This window comes from Corythoichthys intestinalis, chromosome 1 (assembly GCF_030265065.1).
Source record: "Corythoichthys intestinalis isolate RoL2023-P3 chromosome 1, ASM3026506v1, whole genome shotgun sequence".
Lineage (NCBI taxonomy): Eukaryota > Metazoa > Chordata > Actinopteri > Syngnathiformes > Syngnathidae > Corythoichthys > Corythoichthys intestinalis.
Genome location: NC_080395.1, coordinates 76,131,313 through 76,156,653, shown reverse-complemented (window position 1 = coordinate 76,156,653; position 25,341 = coordinate 76,131,313). Strand labels below are relative to the sequence as shown.

The window sequence follows — 25,341 nt, the reverse complement described above, 5'->3', positions numbered from 1 at the left end:
CTATTTATGGTATTTAGTAACACTTTATTTGACAGTGACAGTCATAAGACAATGACAATTATGACATGACAATGTCATTACCATTAACGAATGCTTATAGCAGATGTTATTTAATGTCATCCGGCAAATTATCTTACTTTTGAATAGATGTAAAAGATCTGAGCTGGACATAAATAAGTTAGTGCCATAATTTGCCAGATGACACCGAATGACATCTGTCATAAGCATTCAGTAATGCCCAAGAGCGTGTCATGTCATAATTATGACGGTCTTATGACGCTGTCAAATAAAGTGTTATCTGTTAACCCCCCCAAAAAATGAACAAATAAGTCGTACTGGACTATAAACCGCAGGATTTGAAAACGAGGGAAAAAAGTAGCGGCTTATTGTCCGAGAATTACAGTAATTAAATCCTCGCTAATTCAAAGATTAAGCCTAATGTCAAAAATGTTCCCTTTAAAATAAAGACTTGACTGTTAAAATGTTGTCTATATAAGTTGTAAAGCAATAAAACAAACAACAAAAATGAATGAAATGAACAAGAATCCAACAAAGTATTTCATAATGGGTCAAAAGTGTTCAAAAGCTTCAACAACAACTGAGCTTGATCTGAGGATTGAACACAAACAGTGTCAAGATGTATGTATGTGTACATTATATATATATATATATATATATATATATATATATATATATATACACGTATATAAACTCCAACTATGGACAAAAGAACCTTGCTGGGAAACGCTAAACGTAATAAGGATGGCAAATTACACTGCGGTCAAGCCGTTCGTGGTTTTTGTGGTCGAATCGGCGTACCCTAGAATCAGGGTAAATAACAAAAAACATTACGGTAAATACATAATGACACTATACAATAATGCTTTTTATAATTATGCTGTATAATATTTATATATGCACACACACGCACCCCCCACACACAGGCAAACACCCGCACCCCCTATCTGTACTCAACCATTGTCACAAAATAATATCGCCTGATCTTTCATGTTCCATTCACATTTGCAGCATCATTGTCATACTGATAAAAATAACTTCCGCTGTCACTTCTAGGGCGCAACGGCAAATTTTTGTCACACTTAGCACCACAAAATGGCCCTTTTATGTATTTATTTTTTTTGCATATTTACAACAATATTTAATTTAACAATATATGTAGTACACGTTGCACTTAATCTGGAACTAAATATAATAATTTAAATCTTAAATCCTATATCCAAATCTTAATATTACATCTAATCATAAAATATTTCAATCTAAATAATGCCAAGGACTTCATAAGTCTATGAAGTCTATGATAATGCATATAAATATTACATCATATCAATCTACAGTCAAGAACTGTCAAGTTAAATATGCAGTTATTAAACCGCTCTTGAAAAAAACTACTCTTGATCCTGATATTTTGGCCAATTATAGACCTATTTCTAACTTACTATTTCTCTCCAAAGTCCTTGAAAGAGTGGTAATTAAACAGCTCTGTCAGCACCTACAGGACAATAGTTTATTTGAACATTTCAAGTCTGGCTTTCGAGCTCATCATTATGGAGGACCAAAGCTGCCAAAATTCAAAATAAAAATAAAAATAAATCAATCAATAAAAAGCAAAATAAAAACGAAAATAAATACAAAAATAAGAAATATGATACAAAAATTAAATATAAATACAAAAATAAATTTGGAAATAAGTAGCTAATTAAATAAAAGTAGAAATAAAAATGAATATATATACAAAAATAAGAAATTACATTAAAAATGTAAGAATAAATGCAAAAATAAATGTGGAAATAAATACAAAAATAAATATATTGATTGAAATGAATGTCAATCAATAAATAAAAACGCTTTGCCATATATTTACTTATTTCATTGTCAGTGCCAACGTTCAAGTGGAAATGTTATTCAAATGAGGGGGCGGTACTACATGTGTTGAACTATTCACCCATTGGTCGATCGACATGCCAGTTCAGTGATCCTCTCGATCGACGAAGTAATGTCTGCCTTCCTGCTGCTTGCTTGCTTCGTAAAATAATGGGACGAGACGAGAAGGTCGGAATCCAAGCGGCTACGGGATGCTGGCAATCGGTTGGATGAGGACAAGGTACGTATTAAATTGGTAATTTGGTGTGTGTTTTTTGAAAAACTTTTTACTTAAGTCCAGTTGAGTTATGTTGAATCTATATAATCTTCCATAAACTAACACCTTGCATTGGGTCTCAGGAAGGGGAGGCAAGGCGGGACATGGATAAAGCTGCTAACAACATTAAACTCACAAGGAATAGTTTAGCGTCAGCGCAATTTAGTGAAGCAAAATTCACACATTCAAGTTCGTGTGGTGCTCCGGAAGACTGTTTGCACCGGCTGGTGTCTCGTTTAATGCTTTCGTAGCTAATCTATTATACCATTTTGCCGTTGTCATCTATTTTCTTCTAGATACTTCTGAGGAAGGTTGGGGTGTCGTTCCTCAACAATAAGACATCTCTCGTCCTCACTTATCTACGTGCTTTTTTTTTTTTTTTACCCTAAAGCTCCCCGAAGACGCAATAAATTTACATTTCAGGGAATGCTGATGGTGAGCAGTTGGCCAGTATTAGGGGAAAAAGTTACTTACCTTAAGTGGCTCATGTTGGTGTCCAGTGGACAATTTTTTTGATAAACGAGTTAGTTGTGCTGGAAGTCCTTTTTTGTACATCAATTGCCTGTTTATCATTTGTATTGTATTACACTGGTCATCAATAAAATATTACTTTGCAGAAAAACAATCATTGCCTTTATTATTTCTTCACATTATTGAGGTAATGTCACATCAACGACAACCAACATTTTATGCTGTCATTTAAAACAAGTCCAAATATTTGACGCAGGATGGATAGTCTCGTTGTAGACATTCAATACATTAGAAAATTCTGACATCTGCTGAATTTCTTCAGGAGTCGAGGCCTGTCGCAGCTGCACTTCTGGGACTGACATCGACATGGGGGATGACCATGTGGACCATCACATAAAACTGCAAATATGTAATTTAAAGTTGAACCAACTAGTCCTAAAATATAACTAAACATGCACACATCGTATATGGCAAATTTAGTTATTGATTAGCCTCATCTGTATGTGCATAGCCCTAGACTGTGAAAGTGTTCACATTTATATAATTTTATTTAACTTTTTTGGTCAGGGATATTTCATGCTTTTATTGTTTTTTTTTTTTAATGTTATGTTTTTGATTAAGCGGCACGGTGGCTGAGTGGTTAGCACGTCTGCCTCACAGTTCTAAGATCAAGGGTTCAATCCCGGGCTTCGGCCTTCCTGTGTGGAGTTTGCATGTTCTCCCCGTGCCTGCGTGTGTTTCCTCCGGGAACTCCGGTTTCCTCCCACATCCCAAAAACATGCATGGTAGGCTGACTGAACACTCTAAATTGTCCGTAGGTATGAGTGTGCGCGTGAATGGTTGTATGTCTCCTTGTGCCCTGCAATTGGCTGGCAACCAGTTCAGGGTGTCCCCTGCCTACTGCCCCGAGTTAGCTGGGATAGGCTCCAGCACCTCCGCGACCCTCGTGAGGAAAAGCGGCATGGAAAATGAATGAATGAATGAATGTTTTTGATTAGAAATGTGCACTTTACATTATCCCTTTTGAAGTTGAACTTGTTAAGCCATTTTCAAAGAGCCAATAAGCAAAGAGGGCGTGCCACACCTCATAATTTGATTTTGATGGGTAAAATTTCATCCAATCATCTCCCAGAAGTGGCAACTAAAACCATACCAACATTTCTGCAATAACAGACAATGTGTTGCAGGGCCCAGAATTTTTTTTTTTTCGTAATTCTGAGACATAAAATTTTAGGGTTTCTTATTTTTGCAAGCCATAAACATCAACATTTAACTCATTGGCTGCCATTGACAGCGCTTGACATCCAATCAATTTTTGACTGGGAGAGGCTGGCAGCGAAAGCACTCCAAATCTAAATGAATTAGATTCCTAGCGCGTAATAAATAATAAAAGCATGAAATATTTAAACTTAATTTAAAATGGTCTATATTATACTGTATATGGGTTTATCGTTCCAAAATGGGTGAAAAAAATATGGTCTTAATTTATTTTTGTACTTCCTTCCGAGTCCCCCAATATAGAGCTTTAATTTATGACTTTATGGTTGCCATCGCTATGCCTTTGACTGTTGGGGGCTGGCACAGAATATCATCTATGCCGAACAGTTTGTAGTTGTAGTGTGCGGACAATTCCCGGTGGATCCAGACGTGGCATGGATTCTTGCACACGAAGTCCTCCATGAAAAAACAGGAAAACAAGTTGCAATTTAAAAAGTTGCATTGCATAAAAGCTGAAGAAGTAATTTCTAGTGTTTAAACAGGACTTGAAATAACAAAATGGTTTAACCCTGATGGCAAAGTCATGATTCGGCTTGTTATTTTTTTTTTTTTAACACAAATATTTCCTCTTGACACTTCATTTGAATGAATGAAACTATAGTCCAAGTCAAATTATTAATGACATTCACTTACTCTGAACCTTTGTACGTCGGAACCTGAGACGTCCTTCCATCATTCTGAACCCAGAATTTGGATGAGATCCTGGGATCCCTGTAATCACCGAGCATCCAACGTTGCGATGTCAGTGGAATTATTCAAGTCAGAGACTCTAAAAACAATGTTATGGTGAGCAGGAATATCGTTTGCTTTCATGAGAATTTAGTTGTAACTTCTGCTAAGCTACACTGGAGCAGTTACAAGTAGCTTTGATACCAGTAGCAGTCAGATATATATAGAGCAGCGGTCTCAAACCGACTCCACAAAGGGCCGCAGTGGGTCCTGGTTTTTGTTCCAACAGATCCAGCACAAACAGTTCAACCAATGAGGTTTCTACTAACATAAGCAGCACCTGATTGCAATCAACTGATTACACTTGTAAGAAACCAGATTGGTGAAAAGGTATTTGTCTCGTTTGGTTGGAATGAAATCCAGTACCCCCTGCGGCCCTTTGAGGACCGGTTTGAGACCTGTGATATAGAGAGTGCAGCATGCCATACGAATAACCAAGTTTTCATTTTAAAATATGCCACTGTCATACAAACTCACCTTATACCATGCTTTGACATTCGACGGTGGATAATGCATATTCTCTCACTTCTCACCAAGTAGGACTACTAAACTAGGTCGGCTGTTTCCCTGACTTTCAGACCCACGTTCTGTCATCTGTGGCAGGCATGGCTAGTAGATTTCAGAAATCGAATGTCGATCAACCAATAAGCGAATAGTTCAACCCATGGCACCCTTAGGAACGCCACCTCATTTGAATTACATTTCCACTTGCAAGTTGGCGCTGACAATGAAATAAGTAAATATAAGGCAAAGCGCTTTTATTTATTGATTGACATTTATTTCAATCAATATATTTATTTTTGTATTTATTTCCACATTTATTTTTGTATTTATTCTTACATTTTTAATGTAATTTCTTATTTTTGTATATATATTCATTTTTATTTTTACTTTTATTTAATTAGCTATTTATTTCCATATTTATTTTTGGATTTATTTTTAGTTTTTGTATCTTAATTCTTATTTTGTATTTATAGTCGTTTATATTTTGCCTTTTATTGATTTATTTTTAATTACTTTTATTTTTAATTTTGGCAGCTTTGGTCCTCCATACATCATAGCACTGAAACCGCATTAGTTAAAGTAACTAATGACTTGTTATTTGCCACTGACGTTGGATTAGTCTCGATCCTGGTTCTGTTGGACCTGAGTGCAGCCTTTGACACAATCGACCATAATATCTTATTGCAGAGAATGTGACATAGGCATTAGAGGAGCAGCCCTCTGCTGGTTTAAATCATATTTATCTAATAGGTACCAGTTTGTCAATGTAAACCAGCAATCATCATCGTACTCTAGAGTTAGTTATGGTGTGCCGCAAGGATCGGTCCTCGGCCCATCTTGTTTACGCTGTATATGCTTCCTCTAGGTAATATAATCAGAAAACATAGCATTAACTTTCATTGTTACGCTGACGACACACAACTGTATTTATCAATTAAACCTGAGCAGGTCAGGCAAGTGGAAAAACTAAGCGCCTACGTCCGAGATATACTGTAAATACCTGGATGAGCACTAACTATCTTCTACTTAACCCTGAAAAGACAGAAGTCCTTATAATAGGCCCGAAAAGTGTGAGAGACTCTTTAGCTGCCCAGATAGTCACTCTGGACAATGTAAGTGTAGCCTCCAGCACCATATTTAAAAACCTAGGAGTTTTATTTGACCCTGACTTATCGTTTAAAGCACACATTAAACAAACCTGTAGAACGGCTTTCTTTCACCTGCGCAACATTGCCAAAATTAGAAATATTTTATCTAAAAGCGATGCAGAAAAATTAATTCACACGTTCGTTACATCGAGATTGGATTACTGTAACTCCCTACTTGCAGCTTCTCCTAAAAGGTCTCTAAAAGAGCTTCAGCTAGTCCAAAATGCAGCAGCAAGACTTTTAACAGGAACCAATAGAAGAGAGCACATCACCCCTGTGCTCCAGGCACTTCAATGGCTTCCAGTCGAGTTTAGAATTAAATTTAAAGTACTCCTTCTTACATTTAAGACCATTAATGGGTTGGGGCCATCTTATCTCACCGATGCTCTGGTTCCATACCGCCCCAAAAGAACACTCCGATCTCAGAATGCAGGTCTACTGGTAGTTCCCAGGGTTTATAAAAGTACTGTCGGAGCTAGAGCCTTTAGCCACCAAGCCCCTGTTTTATGGAATCAGCTTCCAGCTAGTATTAAAGAAGCCGAGACAGTCTGCACATTTAAGATTAGATTAAAAACGTTCCTATTCGACAAAGCTTATGGTTAGGCTAGTTGAAGTCGGAGTAGACTCACAGTTTAGTCTAAGCTGCACTAGAAGCTATAATGCTGGGGGAAGTACAGCTGCTGAGTTCTATCTCCTTTTCTTATTCTACCTACCACTTGTCTTACTTTATTTCTATTTTCCAATGTTAATATCTAGTTGTCTAGTCTCTTCATCACTAGTCACCCGGTGTCCCCTTTCCCCCCTCCCCTCTGGGGAGGGGCTATTTTTCAGCTGCAGCCTCCTGACTGTCCGGACCCCTGGCTGGATAGACGTCCTCGCTGCTACCCTCGTCTCATCTGACTAGAGGGACCTCTTCTTGCTCCTTTACTCCAGTGTATTTTTACGGACTATAACTTCGCTTGCTAATTCCCATTAGCAGTTCTGGGGTTCCTGTCTATCCGTCCTGGGAGTGGATCTCTCCTGACTGTGGTACTCCCCGAGGTTTCTCATTTTTCTCCCAATTGACTCTGGAGTTTTTGGAGTTTTTCCTTGCCGGCATGGAGGGTCTTAAGGATAGGGGATACCCAGGACTTGAACTGTATCTATTCATCTTTGTTGCTTCATTTCTAATTATGTATCATATTGCCTCTGTAAAGTCCTTTGAGACTTCTGTTGTGATTGAGGGCTATACAAATAAAATTGAATTGAATTGAAAGTGACTGTTCAGAACTGTTGATTTGGGGACATTTTAGGGTCACTTCCTGTTGATGTCATGTAACTTCCTTTTGATTTGGGTACATTTCAGGGACACGTCCTTCTGATATCATTTCTCTTCCTGTCGATTTGGGGACATTTCAGGGTCACTTCCTTATGATATCAGGTCACGTCCTGTTGATTTTGGCACACAGTTTTTTTTTTTTTTTGTTGCCATGGTAGATCCTATTAGAAATGAATGGAAAAAACGTTTTTGGTAAATTTTGTATACAGTTTTTATTCCTTTTATAGTCCTTGAATTTTTGATGTGTAAATTATGTGATTTGGTCAAAAATTGTAGGATTTTATATATTTCGAAAGTTTTATTATATATATATATATATATATATATATATATATATAATTTTTTTCCCCAAAAAAACCCGCATTCACACGCGAACGAAAATGTTTAGGGAGTCATTGGAAAATTTCCCTGAGTTGTGCGAAGATTCCGGTCATTTTGATATTTGAACGGTGCCAGTTGGTCAAACAGGTTTGGTTGTGCGGCGCACTGAAAAAACGCAGAGAATATGATTATGAAAGAAAAAGAAGTAGAAAGTTGGGGAATTTTAGTAGCTGAGCCGTTGCCTTGGAAAGCCCTATCTAATCATAAATATATAACTGCTGTATACAATTCATGAATTCAAATTCTCCAAAATGAAACCTTTTTTTGCCTTTGAAAAAGAAATGGCTCTATAATAAATAAATAAATTAATGAATGAATTCATATTATTGATAATATATTTATCTCTATCTTGAAGGTTTTATTTATAAAAGTACAGTATTTTTGTTTGTTTGAATTGAAAAAACTATGGTTACCATAGGAACACAGCAAAGTGATTGTTGCACCTCTAACTGGGTCATTTTTATATATTTTCGCAAGTTCTAGTGTTTACATTATGAAAAAAATAAACGCATTTAATTATTTTCCTTTGTGTTGTATTGAAATTTAACCAAACCAAGCCCTTCAAGAAACTGAAAATTACATTTTAGTGTACTAGTATATAAATGCATACGTACGATGGTCTACACTCCAACACAGTAGATGGCGGTAATACAGCAGAATGTAGGACACCAACCGCTAATAAACTTGAAGAAAATGACGAAGAATGAGCAGCAGAAGAAAAGAAAGAGAAGAAGACTGTCCTGACGGCAGCTTGAATAAGCTTGAACACGTGAATAAAAGACGGGACATTGAAAAGTAACCAAATGGATGGTACGTACATTATTTTGAAGATTTGGTAGTTGCTTGCTCGGCCTCGTCATTTTCATGTCTAAATGATCGCGTAGTTTTTAGTGTTGGAAGGCACTACAGTTGTAGCATTCTGTATGTGGATTTGTGATGGGCGAATGACACCTTGTAGAGCACCGAAGCTTGCTTTCTTTTTGTATGAAAAATGATTCGAAGCTGTAGGGCTTCACTGCGACAAAGATCAGTGACATCCAAAATAACAGCAGCTGCTTCATAATTTGATGAAAGCACTCGCACAAAACAGTCCAGAGCATGGGAACATGTGCCATAAAAATTCCTCACAAGATGCATGTTTGTAAACAAATGTGCTCGTGTACTTAATTTATCATATTCATAAGAGACGGGCCAAAAACGAGGTATCAAACCAAACAAAAAGCCGGAGATAAGTTTACTACAACTCCAGTAGTTGTAATGTGTCTGTCCCTTAAAGTTTAAACAATCTGATGCATGAATTATGAAATCCTTGGTCAAAAAAATTTTTTAAAGGTTTTTAGTCTTTATAGAACATGAAAATAATATTTAATTTCTCACTTTCTTCTTTTCAAAAATAGGATTTTTTTAAAAGTTACAGACATGTCCAATCCAGTGGACTCTATGCATCTGCACAATCAACATAAAATAATGTAAATTTACTATCAACAATGAATTACCTTGCGTTCTGTTGTGAATATGGAAACCGTTTTCCCTTTTATGCTTTGATAAACATTTGAACAAATTTTGGGAAATTTCAACACTGTAGACACTACACCTAAGCACCAATGTCTCTGTTGTTTAGCAGTCACTCATCATCACTGTTGTCACTACAGTCACCGTCACTGAAGCTGGATCGAATTTCTGTAAACTGCCATATTTTTTGCTGCTTTTGAAGTCTACAAAATAAGATAAAATACATACAGTGGGGCAAATAAGTATTTAGTCAACCACTAATTGTGCAAGTTCTCAACATGGGTAAACCTCAACCATGAGAGACAGAATGTGGAAAAAAAAAACTGAAAATCACATTGTTTTATTTTTAAAGAATTTATTTGCAAATCATGGTGGAAAATAAGTATTTGGTCAATACCAAAAGTTCATCTCAATACTTTGTTATATACCCTTTGTTGGCAATAACGGAGGCCAAACGTTTTCTGTAACTCTTCACAAGCCTTTCACACACTGTTGCGGGTATTTTGGCCCATTCCTCCATGCAGATCTCCTCTAGAGCTGGGATGTTTTGGGGCTGTCGTTGGGCAACACGGACTTTCAACTCCCTCCACAGATTTTCTATGGGGTTGAGATCTGGAGACTGGCTAGGCCACTCCAGGACCTTGAAGTGCTTGTTACGAAGCCACTCCTTTGTTGCCCTGGCTGTGTGTTTGGGATCATTGTCATACTGAAAGACTCAGCCATGTCTCATCTTCATTGCCCTTGCTGATGGAAGGACATTTTTATTCAAAATCTCTCGATACATGGCCCCGTTCATTCTTTCCTTTACACAGATCAGTCGTCCTGGTCCCTTTGCAGAAAAACAGCCCCAAACCATGATGTTTCCACCCCCATGCTTCACAGTGGGTACGGTGCAATTGAGTATTCTTTCTCCTCCAAACACGAGAACCTGTGTTTCTACCAAAAAGTTCTATTTTGGTTTCATCTGACCATAACACATTCTCCCAGTTCTCTTCTGGATCATCCAAATGCTCTATAGCGAACCGCAGATGGGCCTGGACGGGTACTGGCTTCAGCAGGGGGACACGTCTGGCCTTGCAGGATTTGAGTCCCTGGCGGCATTTTGTGTTACTGATAGTAGCCTTTGTTACTGTGGTCCCAGCTCTGTGTAGGTCATTCACTAGGTCCCCCCATGTGGTTCTGGGATTTTTGCTCACCGTTCTTGTTATCATTTTGATGCCATGGGGTGAGATCTTGCATGGAGCCCCAGATCGAGGGAGATTATCAGTGGTCTTCCATTTTCTCATAATTGCTCCCACAGTTGATTACTTTACACCAAGCGAAGAGTGAAGAGTTACAGAAAACATATATTTTTTTACCACTGTAGCTCTTCAGGCATAGAAGTATTGACAGGATATGCCAGTTGTAGTCGACACGGATGGCAAGTTTTCGGCTATCTTTGAATCAGAGGATGTTTACTTGCACTTATAGTCACAGTAGTGACTGTAGTAGTAGCTGTCCACAGTAGTGACCACTATGCACCAAAGGATTAACAAAAACTGCAATTTTATTAAGTATTTTATTAAAAAAAATAAAAAATAAAAATAAAAACTATAGTTGCAAGGCCATCAATTTACTTGACCCATTCTTTTGTAAATCTGATGTCAAATCTATTGTATCGTGTGATTAAACGGGTCCTTCTTCACCATGATAAAAGGTCAGAGTAAGGCATTTTGTGGGAACATAAGTGGTTCAGAAGATAAATGAATTTATGCACACATATTTCACTTAAAAAAATTTTTTTCCTCCCACAGTTACAATGAAATGTAATACTCCCCCAAAAATGAAATATAAATTTCGTTTTACCAATTTTTTTTTTTTTTTTAAAGATTCTATTTGGTCATTTGGTGGTGGGAAAAGATAAAAACAGCCTTTTAGGGGGTAAGGCAGACCTATTTATAAAATAAAATACACACATTAGAGTGGGTGCACGCATGACCAGATGCAACTAGACACGCAAAAAATAAGACATTTCGTCCATACTTTTCTTATTAATAGCTTCATTTGCATATGAGAACTATAATTCACAAAATTTAATAATACATTTTAAGAGCTATAGGTATGTGAGCTCGATATGTCACTATGTATGATAGTCGATATGTTAGTATGACCCCACCCCCACCCCCAAAAGCCATTTCGCCAATATCATGATTCACCATAATTACCTGTCAAAACAATGCAGCCTTTTTTTGTATTTTATTGGACAAAATTTTCTTTTAACAACACTCTTTTCCCTAATAGAAGCAGTAGTGCACAAGCCAATTCCTTGTGACCTTGTAAAAGTTCTTGGTGTTGAGGTGAGTAGATCATATCACATTTTAAGCTAATTTGTTAACAAAATGATGAAAAATATAAGTCCTGTTCTGTTGTTTTTCTTCGCTATCAAAAACTAGTTACTTGCACATGCTAAGCATACATTCAAATTTTGGTGGCCAAAAATTTAGATGGAAGCACTTCTGCCGGCTTAATGTTGCTATGAAATTGAATAACACCCCCGAGTGCACGTGGCGATAAATGGCAGCTGGAACTTACTAGTGTTGCACCGATACCATTTTTTGGGCCCGATACCGATACAGATACCTGGCTGTGCAGTATCGGCCGATACCGATACCATTCCGATACCACTCTGTTAGCAAAAAACCCCCCCAGAAACATATATATATATATATATATATATATATATATATATATACAGTACTGTGCAAAGGTTTTAGGCAGGACACCTGCCTAAAACTTTTGCACAGTACTGTATATACAGTGCCTTGCAAAAGTATTCGGCTCCCTTGAATCTTGCAACCTTTCGCCACATTTCAGGCTTCAAACATAAAGATATGAAATTTAATTTTTTTGTCAAGAATCAACAACAAGTGGGACACAATCGTGAAGTGGAACAACATTTATTGGATAATTTAAACTTTTTTAACAAATAAAAAACTGAAAAGTGGGGCGTGCAATATTATTCGGCCCCTTTACTTTCAGTGCAGCAAACTCACTCCAGAAGTTCAGTGAGGATCTCTGAATGATCCAATGTTGTCCTAAATGACCGATGATGATAAATAGAATCCACCTGTGTGTAATCAAGTCTCCGTATAAATGCACCTGCTCTGTGATAGTCTCAGGGTTCTGTTTAAAGTGCAGAGAGCATTATGAAAACCAAGGAACACACCAGGCAGGTCCGAGATACTGTTGTGGAGAAGTTTAAAGCTGGATTTGGATACAAAAAGATTTCCCAAGCTTTAAACATCTCAAGGAGCACTGTGCAAGCCATCATATTGAAATGGAAGGAGCATCAGACCACTGCAAATCTACGGGAAGATGGATGCAGCCAAATACAGGAACATTCTGGAAGAAAACCTGTTGGTATCTGCACAAGACCTGAGACTGGGACGGAGATTTATCTTCCAACAGGACAATGATCCAAAACATAAAGCCAAATCTACAATGGAATGGTTAAAAAATAAACGTATCCAGGTGTTAGAATGGCCAAGTCAAAGTCCAGACCTGAATCCAATCGAGAATCTGTGGAAAGAGCTGAAGACTGCTGTTCACAAACACTCTCCATCCAACCTCACTGAGCTCGAGCTGTTTTGCAAGGAAGAATGGGCAAGAATGTCAGTCTCTCGATGTGCAAAACTGATAGAAACATACCCCAAGCGACTTGCAGCTGTAATTGGAGCAAAAGGTGGCGCTACAAAGTATTAACGCAAGGGGGCCGAATAATATTGCACGCCCCACTTTTCAGTTTTTTATTTGTTAAAAAAGTTTAAATTATCCAATAAATGTTGTTCCACTTCACGATTGTGTCCCACTTGTTATTGATTCTTGACAAAAAATTAAAATTTTATATCTTTATGTTTGAAGCCTGAAATGTGGCGAAAGGTTGCAAGATTCAAGGGGGCCGAATACTTTTGCAAGGCACTGTATATTTTTTTAATTATTAAATTTATTAGGATCATGGAAGCTTCCACTTGGGGAAAATATATACAATCAGTATATCCTGTATAATGTATATACATAATAAAAATATACAGTACTGTGCAAACGTTTTAGGCAGGTGTCCTGCCTAAAACGTTTGCACAGTACTGTATATGTATATGTGTATATGTACGTATAAGGGATGCAACGATACAGTTAAGTCATGGTTCGGTACGATTTTCGATACAATTCAATACATTTAATGCTCTGAAACAGAAAATACAACTGTTATTATTATTAGTGATGCACGATAATACATTTTTCAACCGATATCGATAACCGATAATTTCCTCCTCATTCCAACCGATAACCGATAATGTCAAGCCGATAATTCTATTTAAAGATTTATGTAAAATTTTAAAGTATACACAAAAGAAAATATTACTGTGCAAAAATATAATTTATTGCTCTTTTTTTCAACATAAAATATGAACAAGTCGTCAATTCCAACATCTAAATAATGACATTGTCTGACATTGTGTAATGGTAAACTTTTGGCAACAATTACTTACAGAGTAAATACCTAAATTGCACAAAAATGCCTTTAAAAGTATGCCATTCCTAACATATATAACATTAATACACTGCAAAACACACCTCCTTAAAACTATTCAGTTTTAAGTGTAAATCTATTGGAAATAAGTGAAATTATCTGCCAGCGCTTCAAGTGTATTTCTCTCAGATTTCTTGGAAGAAAAATAGCTTGCTGAAAATAATCTTAACAGCCTTATTTTAAGCAATACATTATTATACTTAATCCTAAAAAAAAAAAAACTTGGAAGAAGAAAAGATTTTGAATAATATTTGTGGCTACAGAATATTATTGTTATTTCATTACAACAGGAATGTGCATATTTAAATTGATAAGTGTTAATAAGTGCCAATAAGTTTTGATTATCTACTGTGACTGCAATTGAGCAGACAAATAAATTAGATTAATTTGAAAAGTGATTACTAATGTTATATGCTTTGTTGCACACTGTGAAAATGATTAACTCAAAAGAGCGAGATGTCATGTACCCATTCTGCAGCGCTTTGTTTACATTTGCGGCACTAACGACATGTGCTTTACAGCAGCTAAACTGATTCACGGCAGTACTATTTGGATGGAGTTGGAGCTCGCATCTCCGTGCGTGTTGTTTTGTGCCTGAGTTTTGTTAAGCCGAAAATAAAGGCAGCGTTACAAAGTCATCTGACCGCTCGTCATTTTACATACTGAATGCATTATTGGCTGGCTGACTTCATTTTCTCCATGTTAAAATTATCATCTAACCACTGTGCCGTCATGATAAGCTTGCTTACTGGACATCACTTCTCTAAATGTACACGGTGAAAATGTGATTGGCGTGTTTTTCATGAAGAATGGTGGTCGTATAAACTGCATTATTTTTTTATCCAGGGCTTTGGCTCTCGGGTCATTTCGGTAAAAAAAAAATCGTATCTCGTCTCGGCGGCGGCTACGTTCCTACCAGATAATCCGCCCGCACCGGCCGGTTCGCCGCGGCGTATTCGGGGGCTGGCTCTGCTTGCACGCCGTGAGGGAACGCTCGAGAAACCGGGGTGTTCGCCGGAGGTCCTGAAGCCGTGGAACCGGGCTCTGCCCGCCGCGGCGGCCTGCCGGACCAGCCAGAACGGTGGGCTCCGTCGGAGGACGGCTACTTGCCGACTATCGGTCTCCAGTCGTGCCGGTGTTTAGCCTTAGATGCGAGTTTACCACCCGCTTTGGGCTGCTTTCCCAAACAACCCGACTCTGTATCGTCACAAGCCCCGTAGTTTAACTTAGTGTTTACAATAGCTTTAGCATTCCCGCTAGCAGCAGCAGGCTCGTATTCGTTCCAAAAATCTTTGTGATGCAGTTTTAAATGGATGCTGGGTTAGTGGTTTTGAATGAGGACGCTTTCTTTCGGTCTCGTGGAACTTCTGCGGTACATGTTTCGAAGATGGCGAGAGCGTCGTTTTTTTAGTAACAGCCGCCATAATATTCAACTATTTCTTGTCGTGTAACTCCGCCTCCTCAACCCCTCCTCCCTCAGGGGCTTCAGAGAAGGGAGGGGTTGAGGAGGCAGCATGCTGAATTCTTCGGTTGTGCACATTTGGAGGCTAAATCAAGTATATAATTATCGGATTGCATTATCGGTTGAATTTTTTTATTATCTGGATTATCTGTGTGACGTCATAATTGCCATTATCGGCCGATAATTATCGGCGACCGATATTATCGTGTATCTTTAATTATTATTATTATTATTATTTGCTAACATGCAAAAATAACATCATATAAATAAGCATTTTAGTGCATAATATTTATGTGCTTACTTCTTACTGATCTGAAGAAATTTTGTATATAAGAGCTGAGAACAACCTTTACTGTTTGTAAAGTGGGGCACACGGTTGATTGCTGCAGCTCTCTTAGCAGCTATATTTACCATACAAGCAAAACATCCTATTTGTGGTCCGAGTCCATCTGTAACATGTACTGAATTAACAGTATTTGCAGCATTATCTATAGTCACTGGTATGGATTGATTTCGCCTGCTTAACTTCCATTCAGTCATGGTGGTTTCTAATTCATCAATGTAGTATATGGACTACGCGTCGCTCTGGGCTCACACAGCGAATGGCATGGGATCTAATGTAGCACATCTAGGTTGCTATTTGATGATATCTAGTGTGTGCGCGCGGGAGTTAGCATGGGATCTAACATAGGACATCTAGGTTGCTATTTGATTATATCTAGTGTGCGCGCTGCGCCACTTGAGTGTTGTCTGGCCACAGAAGTCACTTCTGCTCATTACTGCACAACTCATATGACAATCGACTTTCATAAACAGGACGAGTTTGAAGTACAGCGCTCTTAATTTGCCACTCATTGTTCATCATGAAACCTTTCTGATCCCATCGGCGCTATAATAGCAGGCGTTAGCTTACGTATGCTAATCGTTTATGAATGCCATGTTAGATGAGCAGCGTAACATCGCGGATATGCGTTGTAGTCTATCTACATCCTTAAAACTGAAGACGAAGGTGTTAATTTCGTTTGGTAATTTTGAGACAAAGACATACAGATGTCATGCATTGGGAATTGGGAAGTTAGCTCACGTGGGGAGGACAGTACATTTGCGTTCAAGTGATGCCAGTAGATGGTATCGGCGCCCTAAATGTTGGTACTCGTCGTTACCGATACTACCAATTCGGGCCGGATCGGTGCCCCCTGCCGATACTGGTATCGGTGCAACTTTAGAACTTACCGACTTCATTCACATTTACCCTGCGATGAATTGACATATTGACTATTGCGACAGTTACCGCAAGGAGCTTGTCGAAGTTTAGTTCAGGCGTAGTGCCACCAGCTTTTAGGGCCAATCCTAATCCCCCCCCCCCCCCCCCCCCTCCATACCCTTTAGTATGTGCATGCGCCAGTGTTCTTTTCATCAACGAACAATTTTTTTTCATGACGATGACGAGCTAAGAACACGTTTTGGGAGAATAAATATAATGAGAAGGATGCCAGTTTTCGTCTGACAAGATGTGAACGAGATTCAAATTTGCCACAGTTTCCGTCATAAGTTCACAATGTTCTCAATGAAAAACCCATGCAAACTCTATAAATAAAGGCATGAGCCTGAGATTGACCCCTTCATCTCAGAGCTGTGAAGCGGATGCGCTAACCACCAGGGCTGCAGCTATCGATTATTTTGGTAGTCGATTAATCGATGAACTAGTTAGTTGGAATAATCGAGTAATCTAATAAGGAACATAAAAAAAAAAAAAAATACCTGAGCTGAGGCTCAAACGGTATAAAAAAATAAATGAGGATCTAAGTACAACAAAAGAACAATTGGCTTAATTCCATAGCAAACGTCTGCTAGCTTAAATGCTGTAAAACTAACTTTTTTTTTTTTTTTACAATTAATGGTTCAAACACATTCCTACAAAAATGCCTAGCTATACCAGTAGATTAAATTAGGAATGCATTCATAAAAATATTAGCTCTAACAAAAACTTGGCTTATGTTGGTCTTAACAGGGAGCAGCTGAATTCAGCGATGTGAATTATGTCATATTCACTGTTGCCACTAGAGGGCAGCAGTTGGATTAAGCCATGTGAAATGAGGCAGACCAGAGTAGAGGTTAGATTTTGTGCCCGAACCCGAACCCGACCCGACCCGACCCGAATGTCGGGCCCACAATTTAAGCATTCACGTTCGGGTCAGGTCGGGTCGGGCCGCCATGCCGGACTAATAAATTATTTTAAAAAAATAAAAAAATGGAGAGCATGCTCTCTGTATTGCGCTTTTGCTTGTGCGTGTGCACGAACGCCGTGGCGCCGGCCGCTTTTTCTTCTTGTCCTCCCGCTGCACGGCCGAGGCGCCGCCCTCTCCTGTTCCCTCTCCTTGTCAGAGAGGCGCATCCATGTGAGAACAATATCCCACACACTCAGAAATATGTTTAACAAACTTTCCCAGCGTTATTTCGTTGTGTGAATGCTTTGATAATTATAAAAAAAATATGTAGATTATTTAAACATTAAGAAAACTTGCGTTTTTTTCTGCCAACTCGAAGAAATGAAAATAAATTGCTGCTGCTGCGTTTTTTCCGCGTCACTCAAAAAAAAAAAAAAAAAAATCTAGTTAAGTGATCGAGCTCGGGCCGGGTCGGGCCTCAATACCAGCGGGCCGTGTCGGGTCGGGCTGGATTTTTTAGGCCCGAACTAGGCTCTAGACCAGAGGGCAGTCTATCCACCCTAATCAATAAAACTAAATGTAAACACTTTCAAAATAAACCATTACACGCCACTTTAATGAAACGAATACTCGAAGCAGCAAAATTTAATTCGAATATTTTTTACTTATCGAATAACTCGAGTTAATCAATTAATCGTTGCAGGACTACTAACCACTTTTTCCACCGTGCCGCCCTCTGTGTACAAATCATTCTTTTTGTCTTTTTAAACACTTTTTTTTTCTTTGCCAGCCTCAGATTTACTCCAAAGCTGAGACTTTCACCCAAGCATTCCTGAAGAATAATGCTCACCTAAATGATACAAAAAGTGTGCTGAGTCATAAAGCGGTGATCTTGGAGTACTCCAGGCCAAAGAAAAAGACGTCCACTAAAATGAAAGCCAAAGGAATGAATGCTCAGCAGAAAAGGGAAATGAAGATCTTCCACGTAAAAAGTGAACACCAGAGGTTAGTTATGAATCTACAGTCCATATCCTAATAGTGACTAAAAACAATCAGCAATATAATGCCTGTTCTTTATTTGAAGCTATTTTTTGTTTTCTTCCTTCCCACGTATGTGACTGCAGGTATGAGCTTTTCTTACCATTGCACGAACTCTGGAAACAATATATTATTCATCTCTGCAATGGACTAAATCCAACAAGGTAAATAAAAACTTGAGTGTGCGATTCCTTTTGCTATAAAGGACGAGTTGAGGGTTTGAATCGTATCTCTGCCTGACCTGTGTAGAGTTTGCGTATCCTCTCGTGAGTTTCCGATACAATTTTTTTGGCTTCCGATGCCAATTTGCTGCAATGGCTTGGTCAGGCGCTGCTTAAAAATATTTATGAAATGGGAGGAAAAGGCTAATACAGACTGAATTCAGTAAAACCTTTTTTTTAATTGCCTACCCAGCATCAGTGACAAATGAATTAGGGCAGCAGCTATCGATTATTTAGGTGATCGATTAATCTATCGATTAGAGCTGTCCTGAGTAGTCGACATAGGCGATGTCATCGATGACGTAAATCCATCGACGAGCACAACATCCCGTTGACGGTTAATGAAGGGTTTAAAAAAATTTATGCAAGGAAAGTTCAGAATGTCGGACGCTTGGTATGCAAGCGGGGAAAGCGTCGCAAAGCCAAAAAAGCACACCAGTGTCCAAAACACTGCACGTCGGCTGTGAATAAACACCTACACTGTCACCCAGTTTTAATTTTCGAAGACGACAAGAGTAAGTCCATCTAACTAACTAACGACATGTTTTATTGAAATTGCTAAGCCTGTTGCAATGAGTCCATTTATCGCAAGATAAATAAAAATGAGGGCAATAATTTTCACGGCTGCGTTTTATCCCCGTGCGTGCTTGCGTGCATGCATACATTTGTGCGTGCGTGTAGGTGACATATGAGACTCCAGTTCATTTCACAGATGTTTATTGGTAATCAACACGCCACAGAATTACAGTTCAGACATACAAAATAAGGAAACACACCTATATCAAACACTGTACGTTAGCATTGCTACATTCAGACTAAAAGGAAAAAAAGAACCTACTTTAGCCTGCTATAAAACATTGGCAGTCTTCTCCAAAATGCAAACTTGCAGTTAAAGGGTGACACTTCAAACATGAAAAATCACTGGTTAACAGCATTTGCAAACGAAAAAAACGAAAATTTTTATTACTGACACCACATGACAAGAAGTGCTTTTTTTGCGGAATACAAAGCTTAAGTTGGCTGTTTAGCGAACGTACTTCCGGTGAACATTTCAAAATAAAAGCATGTCATGTTCGTCATATAAGTAACGATTTCTGGAGTTAATCCCACATACTTCAGAATTAAGATTCAACACCAAGAATACCTTTAAAATGAAACCCTTTATGAAAAATCTGATTGGCAATGATTATAATACTGTTATATATAGTACTATACTATAATATTAATGCTAGGTATTTTTTTAAAAATTGTTTGGAATCATGTTGGAAAGGCAGTCAGTGTTCTGAATCTGTTTACGTTTTTATTCTTTTGCGCTAGTTAATGCTATCAGCATTTGAACTAATTGTTTATTTGTGATTTATTATTGTTATTTTAGTGTTTATTTGTACTTTAGTAAAGAATTAAAGTGTTCCAAAATGTTTTTTTGTGAATTGATAAGCATCAACAAAAATTTCATTGCTAAATTAGTAAAAAAAAAAAAAAAAAAAAAAAAAAATATTAGTCGACTAATCGTAAAAATAGTCAGATGACTAACAGCAGAACTATCGATTAGTTAGTTCGAATAATTGAGTGATCAGATTACAAATATTTAATGCGCTGCCTAATAGAGGTGTGCAAAATTTCCGATTCTTACATTATTCGCGATTCGGCCGTGGAAGATTCGAGAACGATTCACAAACATCCAAATTCCGATTATTGAAATATGCCAAGTAAAGCAGAAGTACGACACACTCAGCGCGCCGCGCGGTCTTCGGTACGCAATTAGGGACGGAGCGAGAGTAGCTAAACATCATGCTTCTCATTACCCGGCCCCTCGGGTAACGCCAATGTTCAACTCACGGCTCTAGCTCAACTCATGCCACGAGATAAAAAAAAAAAACAACAACAACATACCTGACTGCTGCCGAAAAGCTGCTACAAGCCACATTATGTTACGGTAGATATAATTTATATAGGACTAGATGCATTGTAGCTTCGGTATCGTTACCAGCACATCTACAAAAAACTAGATGCGGGCGTTAGTAACGGCCGCCATCTTAAAGCAGTACACTTCCCTGCAAGGCTGTTGTTGCGAACCTTCCAAGCGAACCTAATTAACTTTTTATCTAAAATACTCCTAAATCGGTAAAATATTGACTTGAATCTATCTTTAAAATAGTTTTAAAACTTTTACATGTTGAAAGTAGACAAAAGAGAAATTATGGAATAACAGGAGCAATTTTAACAACTTTAACGGTTGATTCAGAACATTAAATTAATTGAAAGTAGTTTAAAGCTGCTGATATAGAATGGGGACTGGAGTTTTTTATTTACTGTTATTTTTGTATATTTGTTTACTGCTATATGTTAACTTGATACTGAAATAGTAGTTTGGTTTAGCCTGAGAGGATTTTTGAACAATTTTGGAACTAATGTACAAAACAAATTAAAAAAAAAAAAAAAAGGAGTGGGGTGCATCAATAATCGTTTTATAATCGAATCGTAGCCTCTGAATCGTAATCGTAATCGAATCGTTAGGTGCCCAAAGATTCTCAGCTCTACTGCCTAATAAATTTTAGGATACGTAAAACAAGTGTTTATGCCTGCAGTAATATTTATTTTGGCTTCCAAAGATTACTCTTTCAAAAGAACATTAAATGCGAATACAAAATACAATTCCTGAGTGTTTCTTCTAACTATGCAGAATTGCACTTTCATTTCACAAGAGAAACAAAGGCATTTAAAAAAAAAAAAAAAAAAACAAAACCTCAATTTAGCCTCAAACGATACCAAAAGAATAAATAAATGAGGATCTAAGTACTGTACGACAAAAGAACAATTCGCTAACTTGCATAGCAAAAGTCCACTAGCTCAAGTGTTATAAAATGCTAAGGTTTTTTTTTTTTTTTTTTTTAATTTTTACAATGCCCTGAACAAATTGTTCACACATCCCCACAAAACACTGCCAAATATACATCTAAACTAAATAACGAATGCATGAACAAACATCAGCTCAAAACTTAATGGGAACAAATGGATTTCAGCCATGTTCGACGAGTTGTGGCATATTTACTGTTGCCACCAGAGAGCAGTGTATCCACCCAAATCAATGAAATTAAATGCAAAGACTTTTAAAACAAACAATTACAACGCCACTCTAATTAAACGAATCGTTGAAGCGGCAAAATTCATTCAAAGCTTTTTACTAGTGAAATCACTCCTCAAACTCAGTGGGCGGGCGTGAGCTAGGCGTATGACGTTATATTGCTGCCTCTATTCTGAGCGAGCAATAATGGATTTTGAGCACACCTCCTGCTCTCGCTCAATTTCTGCACACCTGTGCTGCCTCTATTCTGAGCGGGTAATAATGGATTTTGAGCACACCTCCTGCTCTCGCTCAATTTCTCGATTCCTGTGCTCGTCAGTTTTCAATTGAGCACATGCAACCAACGTGTCACGAAGCCAACCAATCAGAGAGATAGCGAAGTACACTAGTTGGCTGTTTGGCCTTTGCTCGCTCTCTGAAACTTAACAGAGACTAGCTAGCAAAAACGAACGGCATCATTACTGGTTCATTTTGCAATAAGTGAGGGGCTGCGTGACGTCATCACTCCAAATTCATAACTCAATATCTCAAAAACGATAGCCGCACAAACGAAATATTTTCTTGCACAAATGAAAATTTTTACAGCACAAACGAAGCATAAACGATTGATTTTGAATTTTTAGCCATTTTTAATCAAAATGGGGGCGCTGGTTGACTTCAGATTGACCTACAAAAGAATTGTAAATATCTCAAAAACGATAGCACAAACAAAGCTTTTTACAGCACAAACGATTGACATCATTTTTATTTTAATTTGCGTCTGATGGGTGGCCATTTTCATGGAGGTCAAATTGTGCCGTTTTTAGTATAGCTTGGAACGAATTAGCCAATTTACCGTAATTTTCGGACCATAAGCCGCTACTTTTTTCCCTCATTTTGAATCCTGCGGCTTATTTGTTGATTTATCGGGTTAATACGTAACACTTTATTTGACAGCGGCATCTTGGAACTACCCTAAAACCGTCATAATTATGACATGACACTATCATGAGCGTTAATGAATGGATATGACAGATGTCATTAAGTGTCATCCAGAAAATTGTGTCACTAACTCCATTTATGTCCAGCGCCAATCATTTGCATCCATTCAAAAGTGAAACTATTTGCCGAATGACTCAAAATGATATCCGTCATTAGCATTGATTAATGCTCATGCCAGTGTTATGTCATAATAATGACATAATAATGACTGTCAAATAGTGTTATCAAACACCATGACTAGCAATTAATGGAACAACTGGAACAGCAACTGAAGAAATAATTGGCACAGAACATGAATTTTGATTGTCATTTACATTTGTAGCGCTACAGCGCATGGTAGGAGGCATGTTGGATGACAGTGTTGACAGCAGGTGGCAGCAGAGGTTGACCGTCTCCCTCAAGGGAGCAGAGATGGCCAAAAGAAGCTTCTTAAAGCAATGAAGCTTTGCAGCCAATTGGTTCAAAGCCTCATGGTGGTTGATTGCTCTTATGATGCCGCTGTCAAATAAAGTGTTACCGGTTACTATCTTTTGGTGTAAAAACCTCACAATACAATGAGAACAACTGCAGTTTATAATCCAGCGCGGCTTATCAATGAACAAATGCGGCTTTAGTGTCAAATTTGGTGGGTGGCGGCTTATAGTCAGGTGCGCCTTATAGTCCGAAAATTACGGTACATGTTAAACGCGATTCATTATCCAAAAAAAAAAATCCCGATACGAAAGCAGCTCCGGAACAAATTAACAAGTCACGGGGAATTTTTTTTACCCCTTTATTAACAGAACACTCGCACAGATCATGAATTTCAGGCATGAAAATCTCTCACCTTTCGGCGAAATTCGCCGTTTTGAAGTCAAAAAGGGCGACCTACGTGAATTGCGTAGATCCGAGGAGAAATTCTTTATGGGAGGAGGGGGGGGTGTCGGGAGGTTTTATTTAATTATTATTATTATTATCATCATGTGATTAACTTAGTACGTAAACTGAGCACTTAAGAACACAGTCAGCAAATCCTTCTAGATGCTTCGCTGACGAGAACCAATCATCGGCCCAAGCTGCGTTCCATTATTCCAAACGCGCGCACTCCTTACTCTACATGGAGTGCTCGGAGAGCCTTTGGTTGCATTGCAAAGCTGCGAAAACAAAAAGCAGGCCTTATCCACACCGGGGCAGACAAGAGCGCAGCATACACACTTGCCTGTATTTGCCAGCAGATTGAATTTGGTGAGTAATGGTTTCAATCGTTTTCACATTTTGCGATATAAAAAAGTTACTGCCATTCGTTGCAGCTTCCGTTGAACACTGCCAGAGCTAGCCAAATCTCCCATGAAAAAAAATAGCTCCCGTTAAATTGGCGTCAAGCTTGTGTATTTAGCGGTAATATAAAAAGATACATATATATGACATGTTTTTTCACTTTTTTCCACCAAAGTATCATTTATAAATGGTTTTCAAGCAATTCAAAATGTAAGAATTATGATACTTTTTAAACATGTTACTGCCCCACTGAATTATTTTTAAACAAGAATAAAGTAGTAAGAAAATGCTTGGCTTTATTAAATGCTTCATAGTGAGTCTACTCAAACCCTCTCAGGCTTTGTTAAACGGTGATTGACACATGTGCAAAGTTTTTCTTTTTATTCTATTCTATTATTATATCTTTTATTTTCTTATTTGATTGAATAATAAAGACACAAATGTCCTAGCCAAAATGTGGCCCAAACGCAAAACAACATTACTTCAATGGAAAAAATTGTTTCAATCAAGAAAAATAGTTTTCAAATGCTTTTTTTGTCTCAAATTTATTTTTGCAATCAAAAACAATTTTTTTATTGAAGTGACTTTTTGGGGATTAAAAGTATTTAATGTATTTTGATTGAAGCAACTTTGTTTTTGATAGAAGTAACTTTTTTGATTGAATAATAAAAACACAAATCTACCTCCATCGTTATTGAGAGAGAAAGAAATTAAGAAAGCTTTAAAACTAAAAGCCACCGGGAGTCTGTTTTTTTGTTTTTTTTAAATATTTATATTTCATTACATAGACATACCTCGTAGGGAAGGGAGATTGAGGGATAAAAAAAGGAGTTAGATGAGGCTGCTAAAGGCAGTGGATACCTCATCAGCTGGGTGAATAGCAGACCTGGTAAGAACAAGTTTGCAAGGATAGTCGGGTATTAAATACAATTATAAACACAATTACAATGTTATTTTTCTATAAGATTTTATGTCATTGCTTTATTAATCATTAGGTGCTAGAGTTGTTAAGTATGGATAATAATGAAATAATAGTTTTAAGAAAACTGTGCTGTTGGTGGCT

At 37.8% G+C, this 25,341-nt stretch overlaps 1 protein-coding gene and 1 long non-coding RNA gene across 3 annotated transcripts in view; one reads left to right on the top strand and one right to left on the bottom strand.

Moving 5' to 3' along the window:
• Positions 1–2,978: 2,978 nt before the first annotated feature.
• Positions 2,979–5,262, bottom strand: LOC130918464 (uncharacterized). The gene is made up of 3 exons (XR_009063756.1): positions 5,114–5,262; positions 4,541–4,676; positions 2,979–4,303 (listed from the first exon to the last, which is right to left on the bottom strand). It is a non-coding gene; the product is annotated as an uncharacterized LOC130918464 (long non-coding RNA).
• Positions 5,263–8,656: 3,394 nt separating this feature from the next.
• Positions 8,657–25,341, top strand: part of LOC130918445 (ribonuclease P protein subunit p29-like) — a 33,865-nt gene continuing 17,180 nt past the window's right edge. Inside the window, exons 1-4 of one of the 2 annotated variants that reach the window (XM_057840149.1) lie at positions 8,657–8,797; positions 11,780–11,835; positions 18,487–18,701; positions 18,821–18,898. In XM_057840149.1, coding sequence (XP_057696132.1) covers positions 8,791–8,797; positions 11,780–11,835; positions 18,487–18,701; positions 18,821–18,898 — 356 coding nt within the window. In that variant the 5' untranslated portion in view covers positions 8,657–8,790. The remainder of the gene's footprint in view (positions 8,798–11,779; positions 11,836–18,486; positions 18,702–18,820; positions 18,899–25,341) is intronic. The other variant, XM_057840141.1, reaches the window with a different exon arrangement.